We start from the raw sequence: 22974 nt of genomic DNA on the forward strand, positions 1-22974 counted from the left end.
AGAGCTTCATTGTACAACCTAAAGGCCCATCCGTAAAATCTCCGGAGGGCGACGATCATTTTGCCTGTCGGCGAAGCCTTGTCTTCCTCAGAGCGCACTGGTAGCCGAAGCCTGTTCTGGGTTTTCGCTTTGTGTTGGCTTTGCTTTGTGTTTCATCTGTTTTCATTGTATCCTTCCTGTCACACTCCAATAGCAGAAAGACGTGCAATGTAACTTTCGTGTACCACGCATAGAAAACAAAACGCGGCACTACAGCCCGCATTGTCTTTCTCTGCTGTTCTGCTCCAAGTGTATAATCAAATGCCATTGACTTTCTTCCGTTCTCTAATGCATGAGCATGCCTTTTTTTTTTTTACCCTCCCCTCTCTTAACAAATTTAAATGAAAATATATAACTGAATTCTTAAATTTAATTTCCACGCGTATCGAGACAAACAAATGCAGAGTGAATTTTCTATGAAGTAGTCTCTGGTTTTATGACAAAGGAAAATAAACAAAAAGATTTTTATTTTGCGCTATTAGAGTCTAAAAATAACATAGATAGGATCATAATCGCCTCTCTATTTCAGAAAAGACTTAAACAGTTTTTATCTGGAGAAGTCAGAGTTAGATTTTCTTAAAGCTGGCTGCCTGCCCTACAACTTTATACTGGTGGGCAGCAAAGATAATATTCAAGGCCTGATCCCAAAGGGGAAAAACAAAGTCTTTCCAGAAATGTCTGTACTAAAAACACACATTTTCCACACACCAGAAATAGTTTACTAATATGTATTCCCTGCTGATTTTCCCCCCATTTCCACTTTCAAATTTAAGAAAAGGCTGTCTTCCTCCCCCTCCCTGCCCCCAAATTTGGTCAAAGCAGTTAAAATGGCATGAATGACTTAACTCAGGAGTAAAAAGGGTATTAGTTAAAGAGATACTAGGGGTGGCAGTCAAAAGACAGCCCTCGTGGAAGAGGATTTGGACAACAGAGAGAAGACATCGGTGGCGTGTCCCAGAAGAGGAAGAGGATGGAAAACGTGGCCAGCAAAGTTCTGTTGCTCCCTAATTCCATGGGGAAGTGGGTTCAAGATCCCTTTGAGTGGGTCGGGGGTTGCTCCGTGGGAAGATTTTACCTTCTTCAAATCGGGATTCTATTAAATTATACTCGAAACGTAATTTCAAAGATGCTATCCAAGTAATATGTGCATTTAATTAAAACTCGCATTTTTTTTCGATGCTTTAGAAGTAATTCAAGCACCGAAGCTGTAGCAGCCCAAGGGGGATTGGTTATAACCCCAATCGCCGCTTTTCCACCGCTGAGCTCTCTCGCCCGCACGCCTCCCTCTCCTGTCCCCACTGTGCCGCCCCTGCCCGGCACTTTTCGGTGATACCAGCCGGGTATCACAGCCTTCCTCGCCTCTGGGCCTCCACACAGCCAGCATGTACTTCTCTGAAAAGCAGACCTGTCCACGTCGTCTCCCGAGCTGTAGTATTCCTTCCTGAGCTGTCCCACGGCCTTCAGGACAAAGGGCAAACTCCCAAGGGTACCACCTCAGATGAGGCCGTCATGGTCCCTTCCCTCCTGCCAGGGCTGCCAGTGCCCCTTTGCCCCAGGCCCTCTGGGTGTCAGCCACAACCAGCTGCTCCCTACCAAGCCTCTCGCTGGCTGTCCTCTGCCTGGAAGGCCCTTCCTCCCATTCCCCAGCCTGCAAGACCCGTGTGTCCTTCAGCCTCTAATGTTATCTCCTTGAACTCTTCCCTTGAAATTTGTCATGCAGCTGGTTTCGAATTCCTCGAAGTGACCAGAGTGTCCGATAATCATCTCTATTACAGTATCTTTGATTTAGGGTGTGATTCGTTTGTTTATTTGCTTCTGTATTTCCTAAGAGAATGTGAGTTCCTAGGACCCTGGCCTTGTTTTATTATTCCCAGTGCTCAGCACTGAGCAAAGCAAAAAGTCCATAGTCAGTAACTGCTTCTTGGATGAACGAGCGAGTGGTACCCTGCAGCTGCCAGGGCTCCCTTTCTGCAAAGCAAATCTGACCATGTCATTTTCTGAGCGGAATCCCTTCCTGGGCTCCTCCTCAGAAGATGAGGTCACACTGGGGGCTATTAACAAACACGATAAAAGAAGGAAAAGGGAGAGAAGGAGGAGAAAGACCTATGGAATCTGACAAGTTAGTTATTCTCACTGAGTTCCTGTTTCTTCACTTGTGACACAAACCGTGCTGCCCAGATGAGCTTAAGAGGGATCTTCCAGTTCTCAGATTTTACCAGGTTGGCTCCAGGAGGTCTTCCTGAGCCTCTGGCAGCCATAACCCGAGTCTTAGCGCCACCTAGTGATAAACGGGCACAGCAGCCGTGGGAGGAAAGGTGGGGAGCAGGGAGGGTAAACAGGACAGGGAAACCCCAAGCTGACCTACATGAGGAGGCAGTAAGAAATTAGGTCAAATGTGAAGCTAAACCCAGAGGCCAAACCTCAGTGACTTCGAGTCCTTTGTCCTGGTGACGAAATAAGTAATGAACCTCAGAACATGTAAGAAGCGGCCAATCAGGATGCCTGGAACGTGACAGAGGCTGAGAGACACAATTCCTGCATCCTGTGGTCCTCTTGTTCTTGTATCCATTTACTGCTTATTGTCCTAGTTATAGCTTTTCCTTGGGAGAAAATGTGCTTTTGAAGAATCTATGGCATAAAATTCTAATAACTCAATAAAACTACAAATTAAATAATTAAGAGTACATATGTCAAAAATTCAAATATGGCCAAGTAACATGAAAAACATGAAGAACGATTCTGAGAAGCAGTAAAACAGTAACGAAACACGAGTGTCTAAACAAGGATCGTCTCACTGAAACTGCTGACGTGAACAACTTATGAACCTAACATTTGATTTCTAAATTACTTTCTAGTTGCCAAAAATAAGAATCAGCCAACTAACTGAACAAATAATGATTTTTTTTTTTTAATTGAACATTTACTGAAGGAGAATGACACTGAGGCTTTGCTCTACATAATCTGTCGCTGGGGCCATGCTCCTGAGACCATTTTCTGGGCAAACACTTCAAAGAGTGGGTACTTTGTGGACCCTGAAATAAATAAGGGCCTTCGAGTGGGGAAAGGAGACAAACTAGTCCCGTATTTACACCATCTCTAAAAGGAGATCGCATTGTCGTGCATAATTACACTAACAAATAATAGTAACCTCCTCTCTGCAGAGCGTGTGACTCTACGAACCCATGCTTAAACGCCACACCTAATTGGGGTCCGATAGAATCTTAGTAACTATTTATTGACTGATACCTTACATATACGGTCATGATTATTGTATGACCCCAAACACATACGGCATCACATTAAAACTGCACCGTTTCACCGAGGTGACCATGTTTTCCAAGCCCAAAATGAGGCCACTTGTACAGACAAGAACGTGCACGTGGAGACGAATGGCAAACCGAAACTGCCGATATGTATATCACCTCCAGGTTATTTCATTCTGGGGAAATTTACAATCTAGAAGGGTTTGGAAAAGGCAGAAACTACAGAAGGAAAAAAACAAGTCGCCTTTTTACTACTGGAATCAGAATCCAGTGGGCAGATTTCGGAGACAGCTTTGAAAGAAGGGGATAGATGACTCGTCTGGCACAGACAGTTCAGGCAGTAACAGCATAAAAAGAATGCAGCCAGTTACGAGCGATGGACTTATGAGGCAGGTCTATGCCTGATTTTTATATTTCATTTGCCATTAATTATTTGCCTCAACCTGTAAGCTTCCTAGATGTATCTCTTTTATGCCTGATACAGTTACATAAGGGAGGCTATGTTCTATCTGGATCAGCTCAAATTCAAAAAGAGTTTTAAATGGCACAGAGTTGAACAACAAACTTTCAATCACTAAAAAAAGTTTAATTCTAATAATGCTTAAATAGCAAAAGTACTCATGGAAAAAGTCCATTAACCCAGTGCAAAGTCATCAGCTTCAAACAAGGAAAACACTTGCAATTAATTTGGTGGCGATTTAAAATATATTTAGGTTACTGTGAAAAATTACCTTCTGAATTGGCATCCATTGAAATGTAAATGAGTTCTTGTTCTCCAAACTCTCCTTTTTTTTTTTTTTTTTTTTTGGTCCGGAAATTGCATTTGGAATTTCTGTGTGTCCAGAGATGTCACAGCCACTACCTCTGTTTTGTTGATAAGTGTGCTCTGCTGAGGGGTTTTAATAAGAGTTATTTTTCCTGTAATGAATCCTCAGCAAATGAAGCCTGTCTTTTCAGCTTGCTGGACGCAAGTGTCCCTTGATTAATGAACCTGTCAGCTCGATGAGCTGATATCACACAACAAAGGCTCAACTAAAAGAACGTCATTTCTTATCCTGGTTGGCCACACGCTTCTGATATACAAGCTTCATACACCTACCCGATATATCCAGTATTTCATTTGGGGTTTGGTTAATAATAAGGAAAATTACATTAAAGAAGATAATTGAATTATTTATTCAATAGAAATAATTTCTTTTGTTCGAATAATGTGCTTCATATGTGCAGGGTTTTTATTTTTTCTTTCTATTTTTCCATTCCATCAGCTGAACTGCTCCCCAACCACTGAAATCAATGTATAGATCGATATAAAGAACATTAATTTTTTTCTAGATTCTGCCTGAAGATAAGGCCTTTCAAGAACAGAGTTGTCTGAGAGGGAAAAAATAAAATTCTTAAATGAAAATATTTTGCTTAATAAGTCAAAGACATAGAATCAATCAGTTAAAAGTTAAGGCTATATGCTTTGATAGTCAATTTTAATGTGCTTTTATGCTGTCAGATTCCATCTCTGTGGAAAAATCAGAAAGCTCAGATTACAGACGAGCAGAATTATGCACTACTCCAAGCTTCTAGATAGACAATATTCTTGAAAAATTACATAACCATTTGGGTAGAATAAATTTCAAGGGGATCATGAAGATGAGTGGTTCCAAAGTTATACAACAGTGGACTATCTCGAAAAATGTATTCTGTAATGTGACTAAAGGAAATTACCAAATGTCACACTAAAGCTCGAATAAAAGAAGGAAAGCAAAAAATAGACTTCTTTCAATGCCTGGGCAGATACATGTATACGAGGCCTCAGAAGAAACAAGGACTAGAGTATAGGTGCATGAACACACGATTTTCATAACTATAAAAATCTAAAATGTTATAAAATCATAAGAAAAGGAATGTAAGCCTAGAGCCAAGGAAGCAGACACAGTGTCCAATTAAAAGAAAGCACAGGGTAACGTTTCTAAGGCTGGCAGAGGCTAATCAAACAGGGACATCTAGGTCACATAAATACCAAACATGAGTACATCAAAGGACCCAATGAAGAATCAATGACCATGTAGGGGACATTGCAGGTATCATTGATAAGCATTCTAATGGGATCGAGGACAGCAATTCTGTGTTAAGTACACATACAAGTCATGAAACCCTCAATCGAATGCAATACAAGAAAGCTCATTGAGGATATCACACATATGCAGCTTCTTCATCCATGGAATGCAAAGAGATTTAAGCACGCTTTCAGCAGAAGCCAAAGTTCGTGATAAAATAAAACATTAAAGAAATGCATAAAATCTCTATAGCAGACCGCTTCCTTATTTTGTTTGATTGATTGAAAAGAGTAATGGTCTTTTCTGCTAGATAGTCTACAAACATCAAAAAGAAATTGCTAAGCTGAACAGCTCCAAGTCCCCAAGTATATACATGGCTTTGAGTGCTGTTTGTTAGTTATGCCATTCAACATCATATCATCTGCTGAAAAATATTCTTATTTTCCTTTATGTTAGGGAAGAATTACCCCAGATCACAATGGATAATTCAAATATGAATCAAACAAAGTTTCTAATCTGCTTTGCTAGTCTTCAAAAATTTCTTCTCCATAGTCATCATGTAATAATTCTTAGGAATAATTTTGAAAGAATCTACCTACAATCTCAATTCTATCGTTTTGAACTAAACTTAGGTTCTGATAGAACGCAAAGTATTATTTTTTGGTACCAACTTTTGAGGCTCATAGTCCTTTCCGACAGTTTCTTTCCTGGCAGGTACTGTTCATCACAGATTTGCCTTAAGTCATCCGATATATTATCTGCCATGGCATTGAGGTCAAACTGATTTTAAAACCATTTACTGCCTTCAGGCTTCTATATGGAAGTTTTACCTAAATTATTCTTTTAGGCCTACCTAGAAACACTTGAAGTTGTTTTTTCCTCCCTTTCTTTAAGTAGCAAAGCGCTTTTAGTTTTAGAAATCTGGAAATGTGGAAGGCAGGGTTGACCAGCGCAGTCCACACACACATTTACAGATACCAACTTTGGGAAGATACAACGGCCCTGGATTTCTCAGGGCTCCGGGGAAAAGCTCCGGCCTCCTGCGACTCTGTAAAGCTGTGATCATTAGGTCTGCAGCCATTTGTCTAGCTAATTGCTCTCCTCTGAAAGGATGATAAAGTCCCTCTTATCCAGGGAGACAGCCAAATGGCTGCAGCTGGGCCCAGGTCCCTAGATGAAGCTCCAAGGTGCAGAAGACACCAGCGTTATGTCCTGAGGTAGTTACATCAAAAGGGGTGAAGCCCCAGAACTTGGAGACTCTGCTAGGCAGTGAAAGCAGAGACATTGGGGGGCTGTCTAGCTCCAGGAGGGATATTTTGCAAACCAAAGGGTGGGAGGAAGTTTTCCAGCCCATTTCGAGAAGGGAGGGAAGATAGCTACTCCTTCCTCTTTATAAGCAGAAGTACATTGTTTTTCCCCATGCTTTACCTGTGGAGCGTCTGGCTACAGGACATTTGATCCTTGGCCCAGGGTAAGACCTGGGGGAAATGCAGGTGACGTGGTGTAATTATTTACTTTAAGGTAATTAATAAGTAATCTGTCTCTGATACAGAATATTTCACGAGTGCATTCAGCATAAAATTAATAACCATGACTATTTCAAAACCAAACATCGATAAAGACTGGGGCGGGTTCTTTCCCTCCTCCTCCACCAATCATGACAGGATCTGCAGAAGGGAGGGGGCGAGGCATCCAATCGGAAGCTTCTTCGTGCCTTCCCAGGCTGGGAGGTGCTGGAATGCCTCCGAGCCAAGGTCAGCGATGGAGGCTGCAGCGCCCGTTGTGTCATGCACCAGAGTCATCGGATGACGTGCAGGATGCCCAGCTTGATGTGACTTTTAGATAAATAATAAATAACTTTTACCATAAAAATGTCCGGATATCGCATGGGCAATACTTACACTTAAAAACAAAACCCTCCATTCACCGTTTATCTGAAGTTGAAATGTAACTGGGTATCCCGTATTTTTATTTGCTAAATCTGGCGTTCGACTGTGGTAGCCAGTGAAGACCCTTTGGCGATGCCAAGACTTTATACTCAGTGAAAGAATAAGAGCACTCAGGTCTTTTTTCTCTTTATTTCTGAAGGGATGCTGGAGGAGAGTGTGCTCAGGATGCTGAAGCCCGAAAATGTTGACATCCACAACTGAATGTGTCCCCTGCACTCCTATTCATATGTTGAAACCCTAACCTGCAGTGTGGCTGTATTTGGAGATGAGGCTTCTAAGGGAATAATTAAAATTAAATGAGGTCGTAAGGGTGGAGCCCCAATCCGATAGGATTAGTGCCCTTGTAAAAAGAGACACCAGGGAGCGCATGCTCACTCTCTATCCACAGGCACCAAAGAAAGACCTTGGGAGGGCAAGAGAGAGGGTGGCCATCTGCAAGCCAGGAAGAGAGTCCCTGCCAGAAACCAAAGTTGCGATCTAGTACTTCCTGGTTTCAGGAACTGTGGGGAAATAAACTTCTGTTGCTTCAGCCACCCAGTCTGCGGTGTTTTGTTACGGCAGCTGAGCAGACTGAGACAATATGGTTACAGTTAGCTTATCAAGCCTTCATTGACTCTTCTCATAACAACTCTTATGCTGACATTGTTTTATTCCTTCCAGCTAAAATATGCAACTCCTGAAGCCCAGAAAGTGACTGGAACAGTGCTTGGCACATAGAAGGAATTTTAAAAATATTTATCAAATGAATGAAAGTTACCCAGCTGAGGTGACACTGCAGGTCTGCGGCAGAAGCAGGACGGTGGCCTCAGGAGCCTCTTCTCGCGGCTGTTTCAGTCGCTAGCCAAGGTGCTGATTCCCTGAGGATTAATTCCTGTGCCTGTCTAGGCTTGGAATTCCTTATGTCTAATTTGGGTCTAATCATCCCCTTCCTGATCGCATCACAGCAGCTTGGTGGACAAGACTAACCGAATGGGAAAGCTCTCTGAAAACCATACAGGGAATCACCTGTGTTCTCAGCACTTAACTGAAAGACAGCAGTGAGAGGCAGATGGGCCTAAAGGATTGTTGATGAGGAGGGTCTGTCCCCAGATCTTTGCTGTTGTGTCCCTTTCCAGGCCAGGGAGGGAGCTGGGAAAGCCTGTGGGAAATGAGCCTTGATACGCAAATTCTCCTTGAGGGAGAATTAAATCACTCTCTCCCAGTCATTTTCCCGTCCAGGGAGCAGTATTTGAATTTGATGTTGGTCAAAACAACCCCGCCTCCTTTCTCTGTTCCCTTCTCCTAGATCCTCTTCCTGACATTTGAATTTAGAAGCCACAAATGCCTGTACTAGACTAAAAACCACACTCAGAACGAATAGCCCAGATCTTGGATTTTAAGTAACCAGGAAACTCCCAGAAGTACTCGTATCTGCATCAGTGAAATGTCTTTCATTGCGAGCAACGGAAACCGACTCCGACTGACTTAAGGCAAAGATGAATTCTTTCATCATCCGCAAGGCAGCTCATGTAATTAGGGAAAAGCAGAAGACCAAAGCAGGAAAAACAGGAACGCAGTTAGTAACAGAAATCTGAGCAACGAGAACGAATAATCCGTGGGGCCAGGACCCCGAAGTGGTGATGCATCTGCTCCTGCTTTTTCCCTCTTTCCCGCCCATCTCATTGCTCTACGACCAGAATGGTTTCAGCTGCAGGTAACAGAGATCACGACTAAGAATGGCTTAAACAATAAGAGCATCTCACTGTCTTATGGAGGCGAATGGTTTTGGGGTCGGTGTTGAGACTCACGCACGGTGCAGTCCGCATCTTGGATTCTTTGGCCATTTGATCACAAAGTGGCTCCTGCAGCTCCAAATCCTTCCTCCCAATAGTAGCGCGAGCAGGAAGAACGACAGGCAGTGGAAGCAGGGAGCTTCCTTTTCATTCGGGAGGCCTCGCATCATCCTTCCCTTTACGTTTCGTTGGCTGGAACTAGCCGCAAAGGAGGCTGGGAAAGTGAGTATCGCGCATAAGGGATCAGAAGAGCGGGACTGGCTTACACCAGGGCTTCATTTCTGGGGCTCGGCATGTCGCTGCCTAAAACAAAATCGGGGTTCCGTTAGCAAGGAAGAAGGGGCGGCAGCTCTCCACATTGGATATTCGGGAAAGAGCCAATGGTCTTCGCTCAAGTCACCACATTTGAGCGTGACCGAAAGGTGATGATTCAAAAGGGAGCAGGATCCTGTGGCTGGAAGGCAGGAGATGGAAGCTGGAAGCTGGTACAAGAGAGACACATCTCCACCTCCCTCTCCCTCTGGCCTTCTCAGATATGGGGTGGTATTCCTACCGAGCCAGGACAGGCTATCTAATTTTTGAGGCCCAGCGCAAATAAAAATGGAGGACCCTTTTGTTCAAAAATTATTAAGAATTTTTAAATGGTGACAGCAGAGCATTAATCAAGCATGGGGTCCCTCTGAGCATAGGGCCACATGCGACTGCGCTGGTCACGCGCCCATGAAGCCTTCCCTGGGTCTAGCCTAGAGCAGAGTGACTGTCCCGGGAAAATAAGCTTTGGTTAAGGAGTTTTAGGGTCTGTTTTTGTATGAAAACGGACAAAATGGATTCATGGATGGAGGAGAAGCTGCGGTATTTATATCGCTATAATTAACGTTTCTCTTGGTCTTAGTACCAGCTCTTAGATAAAGAACAAAGAAAGAGGTGATCACACCCTTTCTATGCATATAACCCTGGACACAGGCAGAATTCAGAGAAGACTGAGTTTTCTGGAGGGTTCTACTCCAGATGTAGGGGAGGAAGGGGCATAGAAGTCAGCTTTACTCCTAATGCCCATTCGAACTTGGCAATGCCCATATATTATCTGATCATCACAGTGGCCTCGTGTGGTGTAATAGATTATCTCCATCTTATGAGATGAGATCCTGGGGTCTCGGAGAGGCCCATGGTCACCTGTGGGTTGTGGTTATTCTGGGGTCGGAAGCTATATAGTTGGAACCCAGAGCCCATGTTTGTCAGTACTCTGTACCATTGAACAAATCTGGGGCTGGGGAATTTGTGAGCAATTAGCTTGGCGAGACCAATAGGTGAGTCTAGACTTAAAGGGGCTGTTTTAGGGGATCGTAGAATCTTAGGGTGTAGGGAGGCTTGATAAGGTATACCGTAGGGACATCACTCAGCCACAAGGATGCAGGATGGATGAAGGTCTCAAAAATCTCAATGGGAGATGAGCCAGGGAGGCTGAGCCAGGAAATAAATGTCGTTTTTCTCACAAAAGTGTCTGTCATACATGATCAGCTTCCGAAATGAATCCATAAGCCAGGAATATTTGTCTAAATACTTTTAATTAAAATGCATTGTAATAAGGTGAAAGCCAGAGTGTGAAATGCAGTGTTCACATTTACTAAGAAAGCAGATGAAAATATTCCAGGTAGTTGAATACATTTTGATAATGAAATTTTCAACAGCTGCATGGCTTTAATTTTATTTAAAGTATTCATGTAGTTAACAAAAAATAGCTTGCTATTCATTTTCTACCAAAATGCAGAAAGCGTTGAGACATTTTAAATTAGTAGGGATTTAACACACATGAACAAAAGTCCTGTTTCAGCTGCAGAATTACAGTGTCTCTGAGCTATACCATCCATACCTTGCTCATCGACCTGTACAATTCTATTTGGAGTATAATGCCAGCCTCCAATTCGATTTATCTAACATCCAAGTTTTGTGAAAGTGTCGAGTGTAATGAGATAGCTCAGTGAAATTAAGACACTGTTAATCTCATTTCAAAATAAATTTTTCTTTCCAGGACAACTCTTGGGAACCTCAAAAATATCTCGCCTTATATAATAAGCAGTATATATTAAAGGGTTGATAGCTAAAAGAATAAGTACGTTCATATAAAAACAAGATTCCTTGTAAATTAGGCCCTCATAGTGAGGATGCCCTTGAAACATTTTGCCATCTACCCGAGGGCAACAAGCTTACTTTATCGATATATCTGAAATATTTGCTAAAGATGGAAGCATTCTCCTCGCTTGGACCTTAGAATATTCAGTGCAAAATATGGAAATGATAAATGGGGATGGTAAAGAAAAAAAATAATAACCCAAACCTCCATACTTCTCCGATTTAAAAACAGTGTTTACAGCAAAGCTTTGTCTGTACACGATGTTTTATTGCAACGTCGTGTTTACCAGCATAAAATTGGAGACTACGCAAATGGGCATCCACGAGAGAGCAGCTAAGTGTTATGGTCCTTCCATGCAATGGACCAGAGTGAGGCTGTGAAATAAACGGCCATATGCTCTCTATGTACCGAAACTGAAGATGCTCCACAATAAATCAAGCGAAAGATAACGGCGACTCTAGTAGGCTACCGTTTGTTTAAAAATAAAAATGGAAGGGGACAAGGATACATTTACACAGTTCTCTGTGTAAGCTTCAAATATCTCTGAAAGGATACACAAGAAACTGATAACAGTTGTTGGTCGCTTCTGGAAGGGGAGCGGGGAGGTCGGGCGCCAGGGGTAAGAGGGAGAATTTTCACTGAGTACCCTTTCATACCCATGTAAATATATTACTACCTATTAAAATAAATTAACAGAAGTTTTTTTTTAAGGGTAAAATAATGTCACTCATCATTATATTCAATGTGATGATTATTCGGATCACGTGATATGTCATCAACTAAATAAACCTGTTTGTCACCCTGGAATTTCGAAATGCTTTGACCAGGCTGAGAACTCCCACACTGTTTAATTTTTCCATGGAGGAAATGAATGTTCTGCTTTTAGTTTGATGGACAAACACAGACATTTGCAAGCTCTCAAAGGCCCCATCAGCAGCTCCCAAAGTTCCTGTAATTTTGTATAAAAATGGGCAGTACCTATCGGAAATCTGGGCCTTTTGTATTCATTGTCGCTGGTGGAAACAAACATACTAGTTTTTGTTTTTCATCGCCCACTCCCCCAAGAGCCATTCAGTATGCAAATCGAGTCCTCAATAGATATCCATCCATTGATTGAATTATTCCCCCCCCCAACCCTTTTTCTGAATCATAAAAGTAACACGCCATGATCTGGAGAAAATTCAGGGACTTCAGTGGTGTTGGCTGTGAGATTGCCTCCTCTAGGTTTTATCTAAGTTGCTGCCCTCATCTCTATAGCAAGGGTGTCAACAGCCAGTAGTAGATTAATCTCTGCTGATGACAGTTGGTGACTGGCAGAGGAGAAGCTCAGAAACACTCACAGCCCCCTCAGACCTCCCACCCCCAATAAACCCATTTCCATTTTATCTGTTCTGGGATAATGGCATCGACTGGGAACTGAATATAGTCTGAGGAAGATAAGTTCTAACCACCCTAACGGCATCTTGTTCCTATTGTGACTGCCCAGCAAGGAGAAACATGGGGTCGCGTGTGCCTGATCCCCAGTGAGGGGAATGGCAGCCCAGCTGCCCGCTCTCCTGCTGAGTGAGGGTTTTCTGTCCTTGACGTGTGAGAGACAAATGCTTGAAGGAAATCCCCTAATGCTCGATAACCCTTTAGGTCTCCAACAAACCGTCCCTTCGTGTTAAAGTTCTGTTTTGTCCTCTGCCCATGAACTTTCAAAACAGATAAGAATTTTGTTCTTAAAAGTCATTAACAGTGGGTGAGGCGGGGTCCTCAGATGACGGTGGGAACTTAGGGACATGAACACTAGGTAATTTTCTGATTTCAAGACCAGCCCCAGGAGAAGCTGATGTCGGGGCAGGGATGTTGGCGCCGGGGCGGTTAACTGAGAGTGACCGAGACCACTACTGTGGACCGATGTCTCGGTGGTGGGGTGGCGGGCACCTCACTCGGCCTCCTTCTTCTCCTCCGAGACTTCCCCCAACAGGTCCTGTTCACCGGGGTCCTCACCAGGGCTCATGTGGATCTGCACCGAGTGCTCCTCGGGTCCCCCAGGGCAGGCAGGTGGTGGAGAGCCTGGGGCCGGGGGCGCCAGGGGCTCTGGGGGCTCTGGGGGTGCAGGCTGGTCCAGGGGTGCAAGCTGGTCCGGGGGTGCAGGCTGGTCTGCAGGTGCAGGCTGGTCCGGGGGTGCAAGCTGGTCCAGGGGTGCAGGCTGGTCTGCGGGTGTGGGCTGGTCTGGGGGTGCAGGTTGGTCTGCGGGTGCAGGCTGGTCTGTGGGTGCAGGCTGGCCTGGGACAGCCGAGCCTGCCTCTCCTGCAGCATCTTCCGAGCTCTTGGCCTGGAATCCGGAAAGGGTGACTCATGAGTCAGAGAACACGCAGGGTTGTTGGACACATCCCTGTTCCCCTGATCAGATTCCCAAGGAGGAGCACAGCGGAGCCTTAGCCTGTGCAGTGGCAATCACGAGGAATCTGGGCTCAGGAGGCTTGAGCTACCCAGGTCACAGAGCCAGCAGTGACAGAGCTGGCATTTGTCTTGGACAGCTATCTTAGAGCATCTTGCACTCTGCCATTCTGCCCTGCTTCTGAATTGCAGGGGAAATGCTTTTTATTGGAACACTCGTGCAAATCTAATTGATATCCCCAAGCTGCCTCAGTGAAGAACTAACACCAGGAGCACATTCCAGATAAAGCCTGTCAATCTTGGAGCTCAAGCCCACTCAGCCAGCCCTAGAAACCCCCAACTTGCCAGCTCGACCCTGCCCTTGACAGTTTGTGAGCCAGACAAGCATGTCTTTCCTCAATCTGTAGTCATCGGTGACTACATTTGAAGACTTGAAACTCCAAGTGACTTTGATGTCGCTCTTCAGACTCCTGTTGTCACATGGCTTCTGGATGGGTCCCCTGGACTCTGACGCCAGCCTGCATAGAGTCTAGGTTCACTGGGCTCCTCTGAATTCTCTTATGTATACTGCTGCCCTTCCCAGCCACTGAGCTCCTGCCTAAACCCAGCTCCCATTCCCCGCAGCCTCCCTGAAGGACGGTAATGAGAAGCCATAATTAATGCAATCATTCTAATTGGCATTCTTGGCATTAATCACAGAAAAAAATTCCCAGAACTAATTTCTAAATTCCCTGTAGATTTGTGGGGGTGGGAGCAGTCAGCGCTGTGCTGCCTGTCGCTATGGTTTTTCTTGCAATTCTTAAATTGTCACAGACACAACATTAAATATGAGGACGTCGCTGTCATCTGGGGAGGGACATTCTCTGCCTACACTAGGACTTCCCTTTGCGGAATCCACCTCCCACCAGGCCTCTGCAGAGCACTCCATTGAACGGCTCAGGAATTGACATGTGACAGCGAGCCCTGGGACTTTTGCTGGAATTACTGGAAAAGAGGTTCTTTCTATTGGAGTTCCCAAACCAGGGGGGTGTAACCCTAGAGCTCTTGGGGGGCCTGCCTGGGAATGGAGCCATCCCGAAGGAAAGCAGAGATCTCAGAACGGCACACCTTATCCTGTTGTTTCATTTGAGCTTTGGGATCCAGCCTCGCCCCAACGTTTCAAGGACTCGACCCAATAAATTCCATTTTCTCAAGCGAATTTGAGCTTGCAGTATCACTTGCATTTCTATCACTGGCAGCCAAACGAGCCCCGGCCGATATAAAACCGAAAGCGTGGCCTTCTTCCTGGCACGTAGTTGACATGGACAGGTGGGAGGCGGGGGTCACGACCGCATTACCTGTTCCAGCAACTGCTGCTGTTTCGCAGCCGCCTCCAGCGCGGCCAGTTCTTTGAGTCGAGCCCTGAGGTGGGCCAGCTTGCCGCCTTTTGCCCCCTTGGCACCCATCTTTCCCGCGGCGGCCAGGGCAGCGTTGAAGAGCTTGGGGGTGCCGGCGCGGGGAGGGAGGATGAGCACGCTCTTTTCCTTGGGCTTGTTGTTGTTTCTCAGCATGCGCCTGAAAGCAAGCGGGGTCTGCGATCAGCACAGGCGGGCCCCGCGGGGCCCGTCTGTGCAGCGCCCTCTGAGCGGGAGTCGTGCGATGGAGGCTCTTTGGCTAACCGTTTCCGAGTGCCTCTTCTGACACAAGCACAGAGCCAAGGGCTTCACGCATAGCATCTCGCGGGATGCTCAGAGCGGCCACAGTGGAGCGGGTCTCGGGGTCTGCACCTTACAGATGAGGAAACGGAGGCTCAGAGGGGATGAGTCGCTTTCCTGAGGTCTCACAGGAAGTAATAAAGGGTACTTTAACATATGGAATTAGAAAGGGGACGCCCAGATGAAAATGGGCCCGAAGCTTTTGGCTCCTCCTTTTGTATCACTTACTGAGTATCTGTTTGTATCAGTCCCTGTGCTCAGTCCTTCATAGTCACTACTTGGTGGCCCCTGGGATCCCAATCCTGGTGTTCATGCCTCTGTGTGATCTCCTCCCCTTCCGGGCGAGTGGGACATGTGATTTGTGTTCAACCAGTAGAATACAGCAAGGGGTGATCAAATATCGCGCTTGCGATGATGCCACATAGAATCGTGATCTCTGTCTGGCAAGGAGACTCTCTCTCTGGCTGGCCTCGATGAAGCAAGCAGCCACATTGGGGGAGGGAATGTGGCAAGAATCTGAGGATGGCCAGCAGCCAACAACTAGCTAGGAACTGAGGCCTTCAGTCCTACAACCACAAGGACCTAAATTCAGCCGACAATGATGTAACTCTGGAAGCAGGTCCTTCCCCAGTAAAACTTGAGGTGAGACCCAGCTCTGGCCAACACTTGATTATATAGCCTTATAGTGGACCAACTTCAGCTGTTCCCAGACTTCTGACCTGCAGAAATTCTAAGGTAATAAATATTTATAGTTTTCAGCTACTAAATTTATTGCTAGCAATAATAGGTAACTGATACACACTCTGCGTCACAGTAATCCCCAGGTAAGCATTATTATTTTCCCTCATATCAAATAAGGACATGGAAGTCCGGAGGGAGTGAGTAACTTTCCCAAAGCCACACAGCTTGGTCGTGGCAGAGCTGGAATTAAAATCGATGCTTCCGACCCCAATGCCCTGGATCTTAATGGCTGCGAAGCAACATCACGGTCACGATCTTCTTAGACACTGATGCTACTCCTGAGGGTTTGAGAAACAGAGGCTCAGGGGGAGTAACATGCCCAAGGCTGCTCAGAAGTGCCACAGGCAGGATAATAACCCAGACTAAATGCGGCATAACCACCCTGTTTCTCTAAACAAGGAGAGAATTTTTTCACCAAACAGAGCCCCAGCCTTTTATAGGGAATTTGTCATGCTACAAATATATGATGAGTGGCTTGGCTCAAGAACAAGCCACTCATCCGTAATCTGGTGGACCTAGCTAGACTACTCATTGGCAAATTCATTCATCAGGGTCCAGCAAAACTTGTTTGTATAAAAATGAGGCCATTACTGGCTGCTTATCTAATCAGAGACAATGGATTTAAATTGTGCACATTGATAGTAATTGCCCAAGACTTGCATTTTCTAGCTGGGGCTTCCCCAGGAGAATACAAACATGATAATTCATCAGAGGCCCCTTACATGCCCAGCACTGTCACCTATGTTATTGGAGTTCATAACTCACAGCGCATCAGCCTGCAGGAAGGCTTGGCATGGTACTAAAATACCACAAAAGAACTATCGGACCTTTGCTGATTACTAATGGCGCTCTCTGTTTCGAAACACTGAGCTGGCTTCTGGGACATTTCCAGATTAAGGAAATTGAGCCTCATTTTCAGATGACATGCGTGTCACTGTAATTAGGATCAAGCGTTCATCCTCCGGGAGGAGGCAACACACAGGAGACATTTTTGCCCTATTTCTTCGAATGGCCATGATGGAGAGCTGAGCACCACACTTCCTTGGCACCTCGGGTCTCCCATAAAGTGGGGAGCTTAGACAGCACCCCACGTGTGGTTCTCACCAACTCGGGTACCCCCAGGCCCTGTGCCTCTCAGACCAGGTCCCCCCTTTGATGAGCAGAGCTCGTATGTGACGCCCTGCCCTCCCTCTTTCCTCAAGCTTGCCTGTCCAGAGACCCATCCTCTAGGGAGAATCAGCCCCTCCTCCTTCCTTGGGCTGCCTCACACCAGCACACGGCAGGCAGGTCAGGAGCCAGGCCTCTGCAGGATCCTGGTCCATGTGCCAAACCCTCGCCTAAACCAGCAGAAGAATGGGCGACAGCTCTGAGCATGGCTTTCCTGAGCAGTGATCCTCTTGCAGGGGGAAGGGGACCTGGAGCCAGTCATCGTCAGACATAAAAGGCTGAGGAGCTCTGATTCCTCATCGGAGAGACGAAAGATACACGTGGGCACAGGGGACACAGGCCAATGCGGGGAAGAAGGAAAGAAAAGCTATAAAAGGCACTATTGGGACGATTAGCAAAATTCAACAACGGACCAGGGATGAGGTCATAGTATTGTTTCCTGATTTGACAAAGGTACGACAGTGATGAAAGACAGCTTTAGTCTTTAAGAAATGAGCATTGAAATATATATGGATTGTTTTTCTTAGATTAAAAAAAGAATGTACCTGGCCTTCTTCCGGAGTAACTTCTGAGACTCAGGATAATGCACCAAAATTTCATTCAGGTCCTTCTTATCCAGGATGAAGAGGTTGGTAAACCCGTGAGCCACCACGTTGGCAGTGCGCCGATTCCCGCCGCCAACAGCCAGCAAGCTGGGGCGAGACGGGAGGGAGGTGAGACCCTTCGGAAGCTGTCGTTCTAACCACGCTAAAATCCTCCTCTCCGCTGGGCATCAAACGCAATGGCGGCCCCCTCCAGGGGAGAGCCCTGGTGCACCCTGCCTGTGTCAGCAGGTGCCAGGGCCGCATTCGAAGGGCCCTTGCGGACATGGTCCCACCCACCGGCCACCCCGCCCACTTCCCCAGCCTCTGCGCAGGTCCCCTCCCTTCACCCCAGGTCCCCTCTGACCTTATTTCTCCAAACACAGATCCGACTTTCAGCGTCACCAGCACAGACTTCCCGTCGGGGCCACCCAAGACCTGTACTTGCCCCGCCTGGATGATGTACATCTCACGGCCTATCTCCCCCTGAAACAGAGAAGGGGTGATTCCCTCTGCCATCGCCAAAAGTGGCCACAGAAGCAGCAGGGCTGAGAGCCCAGAGGCTAGGGCACAGCACGGGGGAACCCGTACACTTTGTGTGTGTGGTGGGGCCTGCGTCTCCCCATCTTGATTGGAGAGAGTCGCCGCCCCCTGGCCTGCCTAACTGCAGGATTACGGTGAGGAGTTAGTGTTAGTGGGGTAATGAAAAGGCAAGTGCTAGAAGTAATGGTGCAGGTGTAATGGTTTTCTGCGAATCCCCAATTACGCATACCGATGGGGGCCCAGAGGCACGGAAAGCAAGCAGTGCTTCATACAATGAACCCATCTCTACGTACAGCACTTATCACATCGGGGGTTCAATGAGCATTCTCTAAAGGAAGTAGGAATAATAACAACAACAAAAATGCCCAGTGGTTACAAGGAGAGAGGTCTGGAGCAGAAGGAACCAGCCCTACGGACGCCTTGATCTTGGACTTCTAGCTTCCAGAGCTGCAACGTGTACAGCTCTGTCGTTTGGGGCACCCAGTTTGTGGTGCCTTGTTACTGCAGCCATGGCGAACTAATACAGTGGTCTTAATCCCAAATTAAATCGAGCGAACGAATGAGTGAATGAATGAATAGCTTGCGTTGGACTACGATCAGAAATACCCAGTCTGCCACACACTTCCTGTCCTCGCGGCCTCACAGGCCCTTGCCTGGCCTACTACCTGTCTCACCTGCCATGTGTAAAGGGCAAGAGGCCAAGGACAGGTCAAGTGGACTACACTTTTGATTCATCTGACCAACATTTCCTGGGTATCTCGCACACGCGTGACCTTCTTAACGAAAAGGAAGAAAGTTTTGTTTCCCTGTTCCGGTGTCCAATTTGACATAGGGCTGAAGTAGGAGGGGTTTAAAGAGCTCGCCCTCACTTCACTCGCCAGCCCAGGGGGTGGTTAAGTGGGGCGGCCTGGGGGTGTCTCTGTAAAATCATCACAGAGCAACACTGGACAGCAGAGGGCGCCATTCACATATGCTAACCAAGGGCTCGCAACTTCCAGCTGCGAAATTCCCAACAAACCGATTCACTTTTCCTAATGTGAAGCAAATTCTACATCGCCCACAGGGATGAGACCGGGTGCAATGGCACCTACTCTGTGCCAGGCACAACCAACCCATGAGGGAGATAGTTTCACTATCCCTTCTTTATATATGAGAAGAGAGAGACCCAGAGAGGGCAAGCCCTTTCCCCAAGGCTGCACAGCTAGGAAGTAGCTCCAATGTCCGATAAATCACTCCATTGCACCCAAACCCTTCATGGCCTCTAAGGCTGCAACTTTAAATGCTCATCTATTGACAGCACACATTTCCCTTCTTCCCCCAGCCCTCTGCATCTAGAAACTTCACTGAAGCAGGTAACTTGGAAACAGGAGCCTTCTTGAGCTGGCAGCTCCCGAGTCTTACCAGGGTTGCGTGGCCAATATTTTCACCCCAACATACACAGTGGCCTTATCAACAGCTCTGTAACAAGAAGCCTGAAACCTGGTTCCTGTTGCCCCGTATCCAACCACTCCTTACTAAGTGACCTTGTTCTCACCTTGAATCCCAAAAAGTGGGACGAGAAAGGGCCCTAGACACTGTCTGGCTCCAGGATTCAAACCCAAATGTTTCCCAGGCTCAGGTGGGTGGTGTGAAGGAGTAAAGGGTGCCTGGTGCGTGGGGGGTGGGGGGCGTAGTGTCAGGAGAGAGCACGATGTCCCCCGGGAAGGGCAGTCCCTTCTCCACCCCTCAAGCTGACTCTTGTTATTTGGGAAGGTTTCAGTATTAGCAGATTTTCTGTTTTCAGCCAGAAATCTGGATTTTTTACATAAAACCTTCTATTTCTCAAGGTCGGGGCCTTAGTCACATTTTTTTTTAAGGTTAGGCAAAACGAAAACAAAAAGCGAATCGCAGACACCTTCGGCCCGGTTCCTGTGCTGGGGCCACCAGTTCGCAACCTCTGCCATCTCCCACTGCGCCCCCCACCCCCGTTCCCTCGTTACAAGACCAAGACCAGGAAGCAGCTCCATCTACTCAGCCAAGGCCCCGCTCCTGCCGAGGCTCCTTGCTTTCCTTCTCTGTAAAGTGGGGTTCTTCATCCTGGCCCTCATGGCCCCACGTCCGGGGAGCAAACCCTCAGGCTCATCAGAGTCCCATGCCTGGAGCTGGACAAAGCCAACTCGTGCCACACAACCTGGAGCTGCAGGGCCAGATGCCCAGTGCTCAGAGCCGCAGCCGTCCCCTCCCTCTCCAGCAATTCTGCTCTGCCCCCATAAACCTCGCTGGGCCTTCAAAGGCACCCCCTCTAGCCCAGCTCCCAACTATCAGGGGGCCAGCGAATCCAGGCCATGTTGTAGCTGCCTTCAGCAGCACTCACCTTCTTGCAAACGTAGTCATTGGGCAGGTAGACGACAGAGCGAAGCCGCTTCAGCATGTCAAAGATCATCTGTCGGTCACAGCCCTGTACCCGAGAGGAGAGGAAGGGAGTCCCAATTCAGGAGGAGGTGTGGGCTCGGGGCCTCCCAGAGCCCTGAAGGGGAGGGCGCTGGTGGGGGGTCATACCTGGAAGAGCGCCACTTTGCTCACGATGTCGTAGTTCACGTCGATGGCAAGGTCCAGCCGCATCTTGTCTGGAAGCTGAACCATCAGCTCTGACTCGTCTGCAGATGAGACCCTGGCGGGCGTCAGAGGCACAGCCAGGCCCCTCTCCGGCACGGGGGCCGTGTCTGTACTGCACTGGCTGGCCCCAGCCACACCTTTCCTCCGCCGCCCGGAACCACACTGGATTAGGGGAGTGCCCTCCCTCACCCTCCCAGATGCCGTCTGGGAACACCCTTATGCACCTTGCTGAGCAGGCTAATTCCCGCTCGTTCTTCAGAGACCTTCACCAAGGCTTCCTCCGGGAAGCCCTCCCTTGAGATCCCCCCACCAGCTGTGACGGGAGCAATCCCTGTGCAGTAAAGCTTATCACACACACCCTTTGTTGCGACGGTTTGTTAGTGAGCCATCTTCCCTACTCACACTGTTAGAAGGATGTTAGCCAGAATAAAGTATTTTGAGCACTGTTTCTACAGAGCGCTTTACAAAGATGACTTTGTTCAATTCTTCCAGCATCCCAAGAGGGGCCTACTACTAGAAACCCCACTTTACAGACAAGGAAAGGAGGCTCAGGAGGGCGGAGACTTGCCCACGGCCACTTGGCCCAGGGGGACAGACTCAGGATCCCACCCAGGTCATGGGGCTGCAGAGCCTGTCCCAGGAGAGCAGGGCCATCTGCTTTGTCCACCAGGAGGTCACCATGTGGTGCCCTGTCGAGAGCCTGGTGTGGAATGAACGTTGGTAGCTGGATACGGGAAATGTACTGCCTGATCCCAGCCTCGGTGCCCCACCCACTGCACCGTGACTATCCACGGACTCAAGCTCTGGGTGGGCCTGGGCAGGTCAGGGCCCTCTAGGGTCCTTAAATATGCGCCCCTGCGAAGAGGGAGGCAACAAGACAGTTGTCGCGAGGCTGTCAACGGAACTGAGGCAATGAATGTGAACGAGCCTTGTAGACTGTAGTCACATGACCCAGTCTACGAGGCACGTTAGAATGAAGATTCTAACACTCAACGTCTGCTGACTTGTCAACGCCCCCTGCTCAGGAGACCTTGGGGCTGAAGCGTGGCTTCTCTGAGACCAGAGGGAACCCCACAGAGGCAGTGGGGCCCCTTTATTTGGCTGAGGGAGTGTGGGGCACCAAGTGCCAGTGGCCTGTAGGCTTTTCAGACGCCTCCGAAACAATATCTAGACTTTGCAAACAAAATTACCAGCTCCCAAAATAAAAAAGAAACTGGAACTTTTTCAATTAACATATAATTAGAATATCCAGATTTAATTAAGAGTTCCATTTAGAATCCATGAAAACTTCATTCATTATATTTGGAAATAATTTCCAGGTAAGAGTCTCCCACTTTTAATAATTCCTGAGCACACACACCCCGTCATGGACAAGAAAGCAAAAACAATGGTGAATTAAATGCATTGTTGTAGCCAAATAATTTCAGAACTAAAGCATAACATCAACACATTCATGAAGGAAAAAAATCATATATATAAATGTATATAATGTATATATATGTTTTATATATAAACAATATGTGTGTGTGTATGTGTGTGTGTGTGTGTGTGTGTGTGTGTATAGAGAGAGAGAGAGAGAGACGTTCTTCCTTCTCTCCTGACTGCATCTCAGATGGACACGCATTTCAAGGTCCATGAAGTGAGGTGGGCAGGCATCCAGAAAACCAGTACCTCAAGTCGCCAGGGTCTCCTGGTGGCCCAGCTCCGGACACCTCGCAGGCCTCCCTAGGCCCTTCTCACTTACACATAGGGGCCACAGCCAAGAGAGGCCCTGGGGCTCAGGCCTCAGGGACCCAGGATGGGCACAGGGCCCAGGAAGCACGGCGCCCGGCAGGAGGGGGCTTACCCAGCATGCCTTGGGAGTGCCAGGTGTACTCGTACCAGGTCTTGACGCGGTTCTGCACGGACCTGGGGATCTTGTAGAAGTTCATGTACTTCACCGTGCTGTCCATGCAGCTGCGGTAGTAGGTCTGCCCTGCGGTGGCGGCCCCCACCACGTCTCTCATCTAAGGACAAGGGGACAGGTCAGCCAAGTCACTGAGTCAGAGCGGGGCCATTGCATGGGC

The 22974-nt window shown here is 47.3% G+C and overlaps 1 protein-coding gene across 1 annotated transcript in view; it reads right to left on the reverse strand.

Moving 5' to 3' along the window:
- Positions 1-10656: 10656 nt before the first annotated feature.
- CNGB1 (cyclic nucleotide gated channel subunit beta 1) overlaps positions 10657-22974 on the reverse strand; it is a 54004-nt gene continuing 41686 nt past the window's right edge. The window contains exons 28-34 of the mRNA XM_036232101.1: positions 22755-22914; positions 20852-20949; positions 20667-20750; positions 18138-18256; positions 17735-17881; positions 14925-15141; positions 10657-13522 (exon numbers count right to left, since the gene is read on the reverse strand). Of these exons, the coding sequence (XP_036087994.1) occupies positions 13130-13522; positions 14925-15141; positions 17735-17881; positions 18138-18256; positions 20667-20750; positions 20852-20949; positions 22755-22914 (1218 nt within the window). The 3' untranslated portion in view covers positions 10657-13129. The remainder of the gene's footprint in view (positions 13523-14924; positions 15142-17734; positions 17882-18137; positions 18257-20666; positions 20751-20851; positions 20950-22754; positions 22915-22974) is intronic.

This window comes from Rousettus aegyptiacus, unplaced genomic scaffold, assembly GCF_014176215.1.
Source record: "Rousettus aegyptiacus isolate mRouAeg1 unplaced genomic scaffold, mRouAeg1.p scaffold_m13_p_14, whole genome shotgun sequence".
Classification (NCBI taxonomy): domain Eukaryota; kingdom Metazoa; phylum Chordata; class Mammalia; order Chiroptera; family Pteropodidae; genus Rousettus; species Rousettus aegyptiacus.